The sequence below is a fragment of the Zootoca vivipara genome, chromosome 7 (genome assembly GCF_963506605.1).
Source record: "Zootoca vivipara chromosome 7, rZooViv1.1, whole genome shotgun sequence".
NCBI lineage: Eukaryota > Metazoa > Chordata > Lepidosauria > Squamata > Lacertidae > Zootoca > Zootoca vivipara.
Genome location: NC_083282.1, coordinates 46,060,679 through 46,074,961, shown reverse-complemented (window position 1 = coordinate 46,074,961; position 14,283 = coordinate 46,060,679). Strand labels below are relative to the sequence as shown.

The 14,283-nt window shown below is 45.3% G+C and overlaps 1 protein-coding gene across 2 annotated transcripts; it reads right to left on the bottom strand.

Moving 5' to 3' along the window:
• Positions 1-212: 212 nt before the first annotated feature.
• On the bottom strand, positions 213-8,355 carry LOC118089269 (Krueppel-like factor 2). Of its 2 annotated transcripts, none has more exons than XM_035123786.2 (3): positions 8,163-8,355; positions 5,582-6,560; positions 213-4,610 (listed from the first exon to the last, which is right to left on the bottom strand). In XM_035123786.2, the coding sequence occupies exons 1-3, from the start codon at positions 8,253-8,255 to the stop codon at positions 4,435-4,437; spliced, it is 1,248 nt and encodes a 415-aa protein (XP_034979677.1). In that variant the 5' UTR covers positions 8,256-8,355; the 3' UTR covers positions 213-4,434. The 2 variants fall into 2 exon arrangements, with proteins under 2 accessions (XP_034979677.1, XP_034979678.1); XM_035123787.2 differs by having other exon boundaries at positions 5,582-6,557.
• Positions 8,356-14,283: the final 5,928 nt, after the last annotated feature.

Below are 14,283 nucleotides of genomic sequence, written 5' to 3'. Positions count from 1 at the left end.
TACTGAACTTAAACCAAACACCACCCAAAGAATATAAAGACACTTTAACTGTAACAAACTTACTTCATATTGGTTCCAAAAGACTTCTACCGAAGAAAATTATAATAAAAGGAGAATAATACCTATTATTATGAAGTAAAAGGAACAGTCATTGTTTGTAAACACGGGAAAACATTTTCCCGTGTTTACAAACAATGACTGTTCCTTTTGGAACCAATATGAAGTAAGTTTGTTACAGTTAAAGTGTCTTTGGACACGCCTTGGGATAAAAAATGGTCCTAGCCCTTTAAGTAAAGGAGCTCTATTTAGTACCGGTATATAAACCAGGAACCAGGAACACTCATTAGCAGTCTGAACAATGTTGTAGTAACAGCTTTACTGGGGGAGCTTTTGCAGCTTTGCATTTAATTTTTTCAGGAACAATGATACTCAGTAATTTAAAGCTTTTAGGTTAGCTAACCTTCTGATTAAGTAACGTTAACTTTATCTTGGGGAAATTATCCCTGACTGCTCATTTGTGTTTATGTTTAATTTCTGATAACTAAATAGAAGCTAGGAAAAGCTATTATGAACTTTTGAGTCTTTTGAGAGGTTTATACCCATTATATTCTTTGAGTGGTGTTTGGTTTAAGTTCAGTATTTTCCACTTAATTACATCTCGTTTCAGGGATTTGTCACGGCTGGGTTCTAATTTTTGTTTTTATTATATATTCCGTGACTGTCTTTTTTGCCAGTTTTTATTTCAAAATTCAAGCAGAGGCTGCCAAGCTTCACACAAGGGACCAAATTAGTTTAACAACACACAAGTATAAAACCAGCAATCTGCATACCAAACTAGCTAGTTTGAAATCAGGTTATGTGCTAGCGATTAACCAAATCCAAAATCATGTCAGCACTAGATTTAGTGAGTCACAACTAGTTCAAATGCTTCCAGCAGGGCGAAATAAGATTTACACAGTCAGCATGAGCAGAATCTAGCTCCCTCTGTTAGAGCAAAGGAGTAAAAGTTATCCTTTCTGGTAAGATGCACACAACTGCATGCTTTCTTCAGATCTCTCTACCAACCAGCTACCCTAGAATACCCCCCACAGGATAGCTGCCCTTACTTCATTTGAAACCCCTTACAAGTCTGCAAAGTTCTCAGGACAGATCACTATGTACACCCTCCCATTCTGCACCTAGCTAAGTAATCTACAACAGAAAAGCTCCCTCCACCAGCATGACTGAGTGGATGGCCACAGTCCATCATCCCTACAAATTCCTCTGTTCAGATGTAGCCTCCAGTTCCAGCCACAGCTCATGAAACCCATCTTGTTTGGGACAGTCATTTTACCTGTGCTAATAGCTCCACATCAAGTTTGCACAAGCCCAGCCCTTAAAATGAGTATGAGTGCCTGTGGGAGGGAGGGAGAAAGACCTGCTTGTTGGGCTTGGGACCTGCCAGAACTTAGTCACCCTTATTAATTTAAAGAGGAAGCCTTCGTGCCTAGCAAGGAGTGAAACTACCTGTAGATCCAGTGGGGGAGCTCAGCTGAGCCAGAGGGATGGGCCATGCCCAGCCTTGATAGAATTTGTGGAGGAACCTGTCCTCTAGCCACCTGGCATCACAGAGACTCAGAAGTCCTTGCTTCCTTTTAATACAGCTGCAAACACAATCCTGGTTCCTGAGTAGGGTGGCCAGCTGCAAACAATGATGGGACTCCTGCTTGCACCTTTAACAAGTGTGTAAAAGCGGGGATTTTAGCAGGTACATAAACACCACTTACTTCCACACAACTATTAATGGCATAGGAACCCTATCCCTCTTTGCACCTGGCCACTTCATACCTGAATTTCCATCTGTGTTAGCCACCCAAGCAAAATGGGGAGGAAACAAACTGGCACATCTGCAGGTTTCGTTAGTCCAAGTGTTACTGAATTCCCAACTCCTATCAGCCAGAAGGGATTGGGAATGACAAGAGTTGCAGTGCAACCACTTCTGGAGGTCCCGCCACAGGTCCCCCACTCTTGTTTTTAAACCTAACTTGTGAAACAAAGACCAGTTTCCTATTTTAATAGATGTCTACCTCACCATCTCAGGTGCTGTCCTGGCCACTTTTTTGCAGTTAAGTTAGAAATAAACTACTTTAGTTCAGATTTTTTATTATTTGTCTGCATCAGATCAATAATCTTTAAAAGGTATGCATATAGAGAAAACTAACATTTTGCACGGTAGATTGCTTGATGGGCCCAAGCCAAACACACACACAAAATTAACAATATAATACAGACAGGTGCAGTGCACATACCAGGGCTGAGGTCATTTACCCCGCCTATAAAAAAACAACAAAAACAATCCATTTACAGCATTTTTAAAAAGAATTACAACTTGTTTGCAGGAGCTACATATTGAGAGGGTCCTTTTCTCTTCAGAAAGAAAGTTTCAAGTATAGCAGAAATGGACAAAATTGCCCTTTACAAAAAACGAAAGTAAAAAAGCTGCCATGGCAGTTGTAGGAGTGGGATTGCAGCTGCAACAGTACCTGGCTTCATGATCATCCTTTGGGAGGAGACACCAAAACAGATTTTAGAAGGTTATCAGTTAATCAACCAAATCACTAGCCTTGTAGAAGAGATTGCTTTCATGATCCAAGCAGCATCATTGCTTTGAGCAAAGGAATAGGCAGTTCAGGACAAATGATTGCAAGAACAAGACCATAGTTTTCAGTTGTACTTTTACAAAAATGTCACTAGTTAAATTCATAAATATACAAGAGTCTTGGAGCATTCCTTGCCTTACACATTTGTTTAAGAAGCAAGCAAAGATGGCTTTCTTTCCCATTTACGAAGACAAGAGGTTGAAAATCATGTTACATTCTCACAAAGCACCTTGAGGTATTGCAACTAAGCAGATGTATGGACATCTTGTCAGTTTAAAGCTAAAACAGTTTGGTTGCAATACTATGCACACTTATCTGGGAGTAAGCCCTGCTGAAAAAAAAGTGGGATTTGTTTTTCAGTAAACATATAGGATTGTACAGTTAGTCAGCCCAAAGCACAATTCTATATAAACTTATTTAAAAGTGGCTCCCACTGCATTCAGTGTGACTTGTTCCCTTGAAAGCAAAGATCACATCCCCAAGAAATTTAGCTGGTTGACAGCACCAAAGTAGTACACATTTATACGGCAATTTTTTTTCAAGGTTTCGCCTATAAATATGCAACATCTCAATTTTGCAGGGAAAAGTGTCTTTGAATGTTAAGGCATTTTAGCAGCATCCCTGAGCAGGACAAGAGGGGGGCAAATTAACATTGCAACTCTAGGCATACTTTGGGGTTACTGGCTGGAAAAAAGACAGGATTCCTCTGCTTAATAAAAGTTGTGTAGAAGATTTAAGCCTGTGTGACAACTTACAACTATTAAAGCATACAACTAATTAAAGATGCTGGAGTCTTGTCCTCATTTTCAGCTTGGCCACCTTAGAACACTTGCTAAACTCAATGGGGCTTTTTTTTAATGTTTGGATTGTGCTGTTAGTCCCCTTAAACTCAAATGAGACTTGCTTCTAAGTTAAGTATCAGAAGGATTGTCCTGCACTACATTGGTCCTTGCTCATGCAATCTTCCAGAATAAGTTTTGCCTTTTGTTCAGGGTTTATATTTTGGTTTTACAGCCTGTTCCAGAAGTGACCATTTTAGAAAAAAAGAAATAAGTTGACTTCCCCCTAGTCCCTTCCCTGGTCATTATATACATTGGCAAAACATGCGGTAACACACACACACACACCATATCTATCTTTGATTTAAAAAATTTGGTATGAGATGCAGATGTTTTAATTCACTGGGGTAACTTAGTTCTAGCCAACCTTTTTGGATCTGGCCCTTTTGGCACCATCCCTTTGAACAAAAGGAGCCAGCAAGTTTAAATTTGTCCCTCTCTCCCTCAAGGATACGTACTATAAAAAGGTAGTTAGACAACAGCAAGCATTTTACATTACAAGATAAAAAATAAAGACCATTGTACAGAGCAAAACATTAAAAAGTTAAACTCGCTTGAGGCAATTGACATAGTCTTTGTACTATGGCTGTGGGCACACTGAAGATTTGGAATGGGAATGACAGAGATATGCTGCCACAATTATAGTGCCCACACACAAATATTTCCAGTGCAATTTGTCATATACTCTGCTGCAGTTAGATCTGTGTAACTATTCACTCTTAAATACACAAACATTTTCCATATTGCCATGGAAGAACCAACTGGGTTTCCTCTTTAAATATTAAAATGTTTTACTAATATATACATAATTTACCTCTTCCAATAAGAAAATATTCCATCCCTTCATAAATAGAGTTCAGAGTCTCTTTGCATCCCTGCCCCGTTGTCGTGTCCCATCCCCCTCTTCTTCATCCCTACCACATCCCACCCAGGTGCCCCAGGGAGCAGGCCATGCTTCACACATGCCTCTTCATGTGCAGGGCCAGGTGATCTGATCGGGAGAAGGCACGGTCACATAGGTGGCACTGGAAGGGCCGGACACCAGTGTGTTTGCGGTAATGGCGTGTTAGTTCATCTGACCGTGCAAATTTCCAGCCGCAGCCTTCCCAGTTACAGTGATAAGGCTTCTCACCTGGAAAAACAGAAAAGGAGAGAAAGGTGAACTTTCTAGCCTGGTGAAAAGGAGTGCAGATGGCCCTGTCTCCACACACCCTGGGGCAAACACTTGCCCAAATAAAAGATCAAGTAATAATAATAATAATAATAATAATAATTTATTCCCCGCCCATCTGGCTGGGTTTCCCCAGCCACTCTGGGCGGCTTCCAACAGAAAAATGAAATAAAATAATTTATTAAACATTAAAAGCCTCCCTAAACAGGGCTGCCTTCAGATGTCTTCTAAAAATCTGGTAGCTGTTTTTCATCTGATGGGAGGGTGTTCCACAGGGCGGGTGCTACCACCGAGAAGGCCCTCTGCCTGGTTCTAAGTGAGTCTATTCCAGGGAATGTGCTCTCCACTGATCTCACATCCCTGGTGAAAACTGGCTCCAACGATGTCCTACATAACCGCTTTACATCAAATTAGCATTAGTTCAACCTAGTCAGCGGTCTTAACTGGAAAGTTCTGCAAACAAACTTCCGGGCAAACAACATGGACAGGATTGTACTGCATGCGCCTTTCCAGAAACAATTTAATTCGCGCAATGAAGCAACAAGGCGCACTGGCGCTGTCCTGCCAAGCTCTGTTCCTGCAGCGTCCCCTGTACACAAACCGCACATTCCCGGGAAGACAGGGCCACATGATTGGCCAAAGCACGCCCAAGTGTCATATAAGATCAGCTGCCAGTTTTCGCACACTCGGCGAGTCTGCCCTGCGTCCAACTGTCCACACTGCTACACCCTGTGCGCCCACAGTGGGGGGCGACGACAAAACATCTCCGCGCTTCCCCCGCCCCGCTCCTCCTCTTGGGGAGCCCTTCTCCGGGAGCCCGCTTCCCCACATCCACCTACCCGAGGCGGTCCGCATCCCCACCCCACCCCCAGCGACCCTTAACTCCACTCCCAACCCCGCGCCCTCCTGCCCGGGCCCTGCGCCCTCCTTACCCGTGTGGGTCCGCATGTGTGCCTTGAGATGTGAGCTCTTCGTGTAGGTCTTGCCGCAGCCGGCGAACTCGCAATTGTGGGTGGCCGTGCGCTTGCGCGCCCAGGACCTGCGGCCCCTCTTCGGCTTGCATTCCTCCGGGGGCCCCATCGGAGCATAGTAATCCAAGACGGGCGAATTGGGCGGCGTGACCAGCAGCCCGTGCAGGCCCTGGGCGTGCGCGTTCAAGGACTCCCGGAAGACGCTGAAGTGTCCACGGAACTGGGGCTGCATCTGCCCTGCGAAGTTGGGCGGAAAGAGGTGGGCTCCCCGGGGGTAATGCTGGGGGGCTCCCATCTGCGCATGCATGTCGCCGGCCACCTGGCACTGGGCCGCGGGGCTCATCTGCTCGTTGGGGAAGCCGGAGGGCGCGTGCTGCTGGAGGGGCGGCTGCTGGTGCTGCTGCATCATGGCCTGCATCAGGAGGGGCTTGTGGTCCAGAGGAGCGGGCCCCAGGCAATCCGGGCTGCCGCTCATCATGCACGACTGCCCGTCCATCGGCTCCTGCTTGACGCGCAGGTGCTCCATGGATATGCCCCGAGCTAAGCCTGGGTGAGCGTGGGCCAAGCCAGGGGCGCGCAGCTCCGTGTATTCCCGCCGCTGCAGCTCGCAAGGACCCGGCCCTGCTGTCGGGTGCTGTTGCATATCCTGCGTGAAGAGCTCGGCCATATAGCTGTGGCCGGGGCTGGGCATGTAGGACGCGGCGAACTTGTTGGAGGGCTGCTGGTAGTTGGAGCTGTCGCTGTCGTAGGTGGAGCCGCAGCTCTCGGGAGTCTCGGGCAACGGGTAATTGGGGTTGGGGTGCGGGGGCGCCACCACCCCGGTGGGCTGCCCGTTCGTGGTGTGCGCCAGGATGAACTCCAGGTCGACGAAGTTGCCCAGCTCGTCCGCTTCCCTCTTGATGGTCGCGGCGCCCTCCACGTGGGTGGGGATCCTCTGCTGCTGCGTGGATAGGAGCAGCGAGGTTATGGCGGGGAAAGAGTTAACGTGCCAGGCGCAAACATGCTACTGGGGAGCCAAATCCAGACACTATTTATAGCACCCCCTAACCTGAAAAACGGGTTGCGCGCACCTTCCCTCTCCGATGAGTTTAAGGGCAGGGCGCGCCTGGCACTCAAATCACTTCGAATTAATACCACTCTGCTAGGCTCCACTGGATCCCACCCGGTCCCCTCGCTATGGTTCGGACTCGGAGGAGCGGATCCTGCGTCTACACAGCCTACTAGTAGCCTACGCCAGTCAGGAATGAGGCGGGATCGCTTCCTGATCTCTCCAAAATGTACCCATCTCCCCTTGGAATGTAGTTAATTATGGAGAAGTTAATTGACTTGACCCCCACTAGCCCCGCCCTCTCTCCGCCCCCGCCCCAATATTTGATTGGTTCCGCTCAGCGAGAAGCCCCTCGCGCTGGAATATGACTGGTACGCTCCGTCCTTTACCATAACGTCCCGCGGAGAGTTAAGTTTAAATTTCTCGGCCGTCAAAAAAAACTTCATCCCCGCATCCCACAAAAATATGCTCAAGGTGTTTTTCTTTCTAGCTAGCCTTTAAATTGTTAGGTCGCCCAGAAATTCTCGTGGGGACAAAAATACATTTTACACGCAAATGCGTATAAGGGGGCCGTGACTTTAAGAAGAAAAGGGAGGTTTTAGGGGGGGGGGAGCAAAGCTTTAACCACCACGCTTTTCTGCTCAAAATCGCTTCCCCCAAGAGCCTTTTTCGTAGGGCTTCAAGCAATTACGGCTTCAAAATGCCCCTCTCCCAAAGTTTCTTTATTAAACAACCAGAGCTTGCACGCTCCGCCACTGCTCCTCGGGGTGCCTAACGCAGCGCAGGATCTGGACACAAAGCGGGTAGGAATTCCAGCAACTGTGAGGGGCTAACTTTGCTACCGAACAATTCGGGCATCAATTCAGCCCGATCAGGAACTCCACCCTTACTCTCTGCACGTACTCCTGGACCAGGATAAAACTCTCGCTTATATACATTCTAGTATCCTGCCCGTCCTCCAAGAGGCTGAGTGCGGTATTTTAGCCTCACAGCTGTGAGCTGAGTTTTAAGGCATGTGCCGCTCCAGAATTCCTAAGATAATTTCGAAAGTTTTTTGTGTGTTTTTTAAAAAAACGAAAACCTCAATAACGTTGGTGCCCCCAAACAGCTCAGGCAAGAATTTTAAATTAACATAGCTGAAAAATCGTATTGCTCGCAGCCGATCTGGACCTGTGTCATGTTTATATGATCCAAGGTAGTTTATCCTCCTACGCGTGCAAAGACCAGGAACTTCCCCAGCAAAGTTCGGCAGGTTAGAAGAGTTTCTAACACCCCACGCCAAAATACACATCTGGATCCTGGCGGCGGCAGGGGAAGCAAGGGGGGGACGATTAAGAACGGAAAAACTGTCCCGGGGGCCAAAGGCCCCTGCCCCGCAACCCCTCCAAATAGTCTCGGAGCGCCATTCCGTTAATATTAGTTTTAAAGGACGGGAGGGTCTTCCTTGCGCCTTGCCCCTCCGGCGCTTTCCCAAACAGTTCCGTGCGCCCTCACCTGTACCATGTCGGGCTGCCGGTCTTCCAGCGGCACCAATCCGGCAAAGGTGGAGATAGACGGCAAGACAGCTTCCTCCACAGCTGCGCTCATCTTGCACGGTGGCTTGAGCGGGAAAGAGCTAGGAAACTGCCCCGAGTCCGGCAGCTCCCTCCAGGCACTGAACGAGCGCTGAACTTCTGCAAGCGCCAAAAAAAAAAAAAAAGTTTCCTTGCGTTCCAGTAGTAAAACAGCTGAGAGGGAGCTCCCGTGCGCTCTGATTGGCCGAGGCGAACTACATATTCATGAGGCTCATCTTTGGAATTTATTACAAAGGGAACGGCCACGCCCACTACAAAGGTCTCGGCTGTAGTCGAAGCTCGTTGACAAGCAAATGGAAATGAGCAAGAAAATCCAATTCTTGGTAAAGGAAGGGAGCAAAGGAGGTGGCACCTTCCCACTTTTTTTAGATCCAGAAGCAGACCTACTAAGTAAGTGGTCTTTCTGGAGCAATTGTCACTGAGTGCTTCCGGTAGGCACTTCGTAGGAAATCGATTCGGAGTGAGCAGATCCACGGTGCTCTAGTGATTAGTTAGTGTCCGCCTGGGTTTGCGGAGAGGCAGGCTTAAATCCCCACTCTGGCCAACTGCGGATGGCTAAAAGAGACCACGCAGGAGGGGCTGTTGTATGCGAGGATAAAACTGCAGTGAGAGAGAACATCAAATACTATACCCTGCTTTTCCTAGAAGGAGAGATGGTGTGTGTGGTCGATAAATATGAGATACAGCTTATAACTAAAGTCAGGATCCAGGGGAAGCTGCAGCCTTATTAGAACATGACTTGTATCATGATCCTATGCATGGAAGCTTGGAAGTCATTCTGCACGTTTCATGCATGATTGCAAATAACAGAAGTGCTTGGTGATGGTTGCCCAGTTAACTGTAATAGCAATGTCAGGGAATTGTGTTTTGCCTCTGAGCATCTCATGAAGCAGAGAAGAAAACAGCTACAATGAAGGGCTGTAAGAAGATCTTACATGCCCCCCCCATGTCCACAGCTGAAAATGGCATAGTTGGGGCTGCTGCTAAAGTTCCAAATACAGTGACATACAGTACACTTGCCAACTAGCAGTTCCTGCCAACCTAGCAGTTCGAAAGCACGGAAAAATGCAAGTAGATAAATAGGAACCGCTACAGAGGGAAGGTAAACGGCGTTTCCATGTGCTGCTCTGGTTTGCCAGAAGCGGCTTTGTCATGCTGGCCACATGACCTGGAAGCTGTACACCGGCTCCCTCGGCTAATAATGCGAGATGAGTGCTGCAACCCCAGAGTTGGTCACGATTGGACCTAATGGTCAGGGATCCCTTTACCTTTACCTTACAGTACACTAACACCCATTAAAGCCCACAGTTATGTCTTATGCAGTTATGCTGCTTTATACTTTGTTACATTGTATGTCTAATTTAAATTGTTTTCTTCCTTTCTATAAGGTGTCCTGGTTTTTCTTTTTAAAGAGGACATCCTATTAATATTGTTCATAAATTTTTAAAAGGGTATGAAGTAAGAAAGGCAGATCAGGTGGCTGAAGAGGCATGTTTATCTTAATTAGAGAGTTAGAAGGAATATTGAAAGTCATGTACCTCAACAACCTATACCCAATCAAAATGTTTCACAGCAGACTGAAATCCTCCTTAAAAGTCTGCACAGAAAGGCATCCCATAACTGCCCTTGGACTCAATTCAGAAATTCAGAGATGCCCATTGTAAAAGGATATTAGGGTCTATAGAAATACGGTTCTGCCATTCCTCTTCAGTAATTTGCTGTGGAAATAGCATCTATACAAATGAGTTCTGGTTCTGACACGATTTTCCCTCTACGGAAGAAGGTAAGTGGAGAAACACCCAGGGTGATAGACATAATGTTTGGCACACAATGTGTTTCATGTGTATCTCCACAAAAATAATGATTAGAATTGAGTGAAATAATTTAAGAGAAAGGTCTGACTTCCAAGTTTAGAAACCAAACGGGGCAAATTCCTAGCCCCACTTCCCAAACGACAGCAGAAGCGAGATGTCACAATAGTGAATGAAACTCAAAATCATAATCAGACCAGTCCTCTGCTTGATTACTCAGAAGTAAGCCCTTGAAGCCTGTCAATGAGTTATAAGCATAATGTGCATTAATCATCCTTTATATGCAAAACCAAAGTCGGTAAAAGTTCTGGGTAAAACTGGGACTTTAATCTATATTTGTGATGGTGTGTAGAAATCAAGGATTGAACATTTTTGAGCAAAAATGATGGATGGTATTCAACTAGGCCATACTCAGAGTAGACCCATTTAAATTAATGGACTTGAGTCCGTTGTGATTTTGTATGCTATGTACATATTAATAGTGTTCTGTGGACAGCAGCTCAGTTGGTAGAGCATGTAACACTTAAGCTCAGGGTCGTTGGCCAAATGATTCCTGCATTGCAGGGGGTTGGACTAGATTACCCTCCTGGTCCCTTCCAACTCTACGATTCTATGATTTCCTAGAGCTATAGAAAACAAGCTGTTGAAATTAAACAATTATAATCATTTTTAAAATTGACAATCTGCTGTTTCTTTAAATTACTCCTTCCTTTCTTCCTTGCCTCCTCTTATGTATGAAACTGCTACAGTACTCATATCACTTGAATGATGCTCTGTCTTAAATCCCAAACCTACCTTTTCTGTGAAGCCTTTGACACAGTGTGAAGCCTTACCATCACAGGATCCATATAAGTGCTTTGTGTGTGGGGAAACCTTCAGCCTTAGTACACTATTATTATTATTATTATTATTATTATTATTATTATTATTATTATTATTATTATTATGGTCTTTTCTGGAATTAGGAGGTGTGTCTGTTCTGACTACTCTATTTCCTAGTGCAATTAAGCCTAAATATGTGTAAACTAGTAGTGCATATTCTTCCATTATTTACCCTGGCTGCAAGTTACAAGAAAGGAGATTCTAACTAAACATCAGAAGAAACTTTCTGATAGTAAGAGCTGTTTGACTGGGGAATAATCTCACTCTGGAAGTGGTGGGCTCCCCTTCCTTGGAGGTTTTTAAGCAGAGGCTGGATGGTCATCTGTCATGAATGCTTTAGCTGAGATTCCTCCATTGCAGGGGGTTGGGCTAGATTACCTGGTCCCTTCCAACTATGATTGTATGATTTTATTATTCTACATGCCCCTCTCCTTTCTCTGTTGTCTCCCTGTGATAGATTATCGATTATAAACCCTATAGGCAGAGAGTTATCCCTTTGTACTCTATAAAGCCTTGTACACGCTGATGTTTATATAAATCTTCAATAAAATGTTTCATTGGGGAGTGTTCTAGGCAGCCAACGTTGGGTTTTAAAAGCCAGGATATTTTATATTTTTAAAAGTTTCTATATCATTGGTATTGAAAACAGTTGCTTTTTGTTTTATGCTCAGTGGATAATACCGTATGTTGTCCATTTATCTTCTAAGATATTTAAAAATATTTGCAAACTCTTCAACATATCTGTCCTAACTTTATTTCCCCTAAGATGGACCTGTTGCCCAGTTTCGTTAGCCTTTCCAGCTAGGAGTACTTCTAGACCCTTTGTTACCTTTGTTGTTTTCTTGCAAACCCCTGTTAGCAATGTTTCTGAACTGCAAGCACCTAAATGAATGCAATATTCCACTTGCAACCTCCAGCTAGACCTGTGTGAGTACCATGTGAGTCTTAATGACAAAAGGCACTTACTTCACTTCTTCTTAGTCTTAGAAGCGATGTTTCTGCTGATTATAGAAGAAGACATTCACCATATTTGTCACAGAATCGTATTGCTGACTCATGCTTGGTTTGTTATCCGTGCTACTAACACTGATACCATTTTCAGCGCTCCAGCTGCCTGCCTGGTTGTTCTCCGATCTTATTCCCAAACATTTGTTTCTTCTTTGCCACTTCTAACACATATCCCACATCTAACAGATTGGCCTTTGTGTTTCTTGCTGTCTTCTCATTTTGGTAGTTTATTAGCTGGGTTTTGAATTTTGAGCTTGAGCAAGTGATAAGGCTTACATTTCTCACATACTTTAGGATTGAATCAGAGTGCAGGGTCATATTGATTGGATTAGGGTTTTAGAGCAACATTAGCATCTCAATACAGTAGGATCCCTCCTCTTCAGAGAGGGGGGAATTTGCGGGCGGGACCGCTCTACGCAGCGAGCAGGGGGGCGGGTCCGCCCCCCTGCTCCACCTTTACCTGCCGCGCTCAGGGCTGGCCAATAGGGCCAGCTGGGGGCGGGGCTAACAGGTCTTTAAAATAGCGCGGCAGGCTCCAGATCACCCCTTTTCGCCCCTGCACCTCATCGGATCTCCCACCCACCCGCCCTTTAGGTCTTCCCTTAGTTAGGATGACCTTGCTATGGACTTCGGTTGGTCGCCTTTGGTTGCCCAAAGGGTCCTGGTAGGATTTTTTTCTCCAATTGGCTAATTGGCACTGGCCTCTTGGTTTTTTCGCCTACCTCGTAGCAATTCGGTATTTGGCGGTAGGCATTGGAATATGGAGTTGTCTGGTGTGTTCGAGGACTGGTTGTGGCCATCATCCAACCCTCCTCTTATAGGGGTATCCCCTTAAAGGGATCCGGCGGTCGTGGATCCCGTCCGATGCCCTGCTGGTGGCTGGGGCCATGGCACGACCCCGGTGGCACCAGGGTGAGCTTTCAGTTGTATTTGCATCAACAGGCTCCTCCCTTGGGGTGTTAACCTGATATGACCCCCCGTCGAGTGGGGTGGAGTCACACTTGCTAGCAAGTCCAATGCCTAAGCCAATACCTCTCACTTGCTTTAACCAATAAAGTTGTGGCCTTATTCTACCCATTAACCCTAATACCATGTGTCACTGTGTCTTTATTTATCACGGGGGGGGGGTCCTCGAACCGCAATACTGAGCTGCCAGAGGATCAGAAATTATGTCCACTAGCAGCATGAGATTGCCTGAGGCCACAATGCTAACCAAAATGGAAGTAGGGAGTAGAAAAGTGTGATTGGTAAACTATGGAGTAAATAATGGGTTATTCTAGGCCTACAGATCTCGCATGTCAAGCTTCTTGAAGACCTAGCTCAAACAGGGGTTGAAGGAGAAAGTTCACAGATTTGTTGTAATTATCACATGAGGAGATGCATAACAATCCTTGAGCCCTTTGGAGGAAAGGTGGGATATAATAATAATTATAATTATTATTATTATTATTAATAAAACTACTATAGCCCAGCTATAACATGTTTGCAGTTCCTCCAGATGTAGTATCATCCACAAATTTTATAAAGTTAAATGTACCAGACCCAGCAGTTCTTCTATGGAATGCCAGTGGCTGTTTATTTTCAGAATCATATCAATTTGGAACTACCATAGAATCACAATACTGTCGTACCTTGGCTCCCGAACAAATTGGCTCCCGAACAATTGAAACCTGGAAGTGAGTGTTCCAGTTTTCAAACGATTTTTGGAAGCTGAACGTCCGGCGCGGCTTCCGCGGCTTCTGATTGGCTGCAAGAGCTTCCTGCAGCCAATCAGAATCCCCACTTTGGTTTCTGAACGTACAACTGTATTGAAGAGTTGGAAGGGACTCCAAGGATCATCTAGTCCAACCCCTTGTAATGCAGGGATATGCAGCTGTCCTGTCTAGAGATTGAACCTTCAACCTTGGCATTATAAGCAACACACTCTAACTAAGCTATTCCAGTTACTCAACTATCCATTCCTACCTCTTCAATAAAGTAGCAGAAGACAATAGGAATGTAGTTTGGATTCATTAAGGCTTTGGATGTAAGAAAGCTTAAGGAAAGTGACATAAATGAGTAATAAAAATTCTACTTTTTCTGCTGCTTGTTTAGCATGCCCAGAGCTGAGCCAACCTACAAGAGGATGCTTTCACATCAAGTTGTAGAAACAACACATGCATTTCCCTATGTGAGGAGATGCACAGCCTTAGTTTTAGGTGTCATACCCGAGTGTTTTGCATGTTCTTTCCCACCCCCTGAACAATAGTTTTAAATGTCTGAAGCAACTCAGACAATACAGCAAGAAATGAAATAGGGAGGCAGGTGGTTGCTGCTGCTTCCAGGACTAGAACAGGGCCT

Coding starts and splice junctions, on each gene's coding strand:
- LOC118089269 (XM_035123786.2), bottom strand. CDS start 8,255: ATGAGCGCAGCTGTGGAGGAAGCTGTCTTGCCGTCTATCTCCACCTTT. Junction 6,561..8,162: donor GGCAGCCCGACATGGTACAG/GTGAGGGCGCAC, acceptor CTATCCACGCAG/CAGCAGAGGATCCCCACCCA. Junction 4,611..5,581: donor ACACATGCGGACCCACACGG/GTAAGGAGGGCG, acceptor CTGTTTTTCCAG/GTGAGAAGCCTTATCACTGT.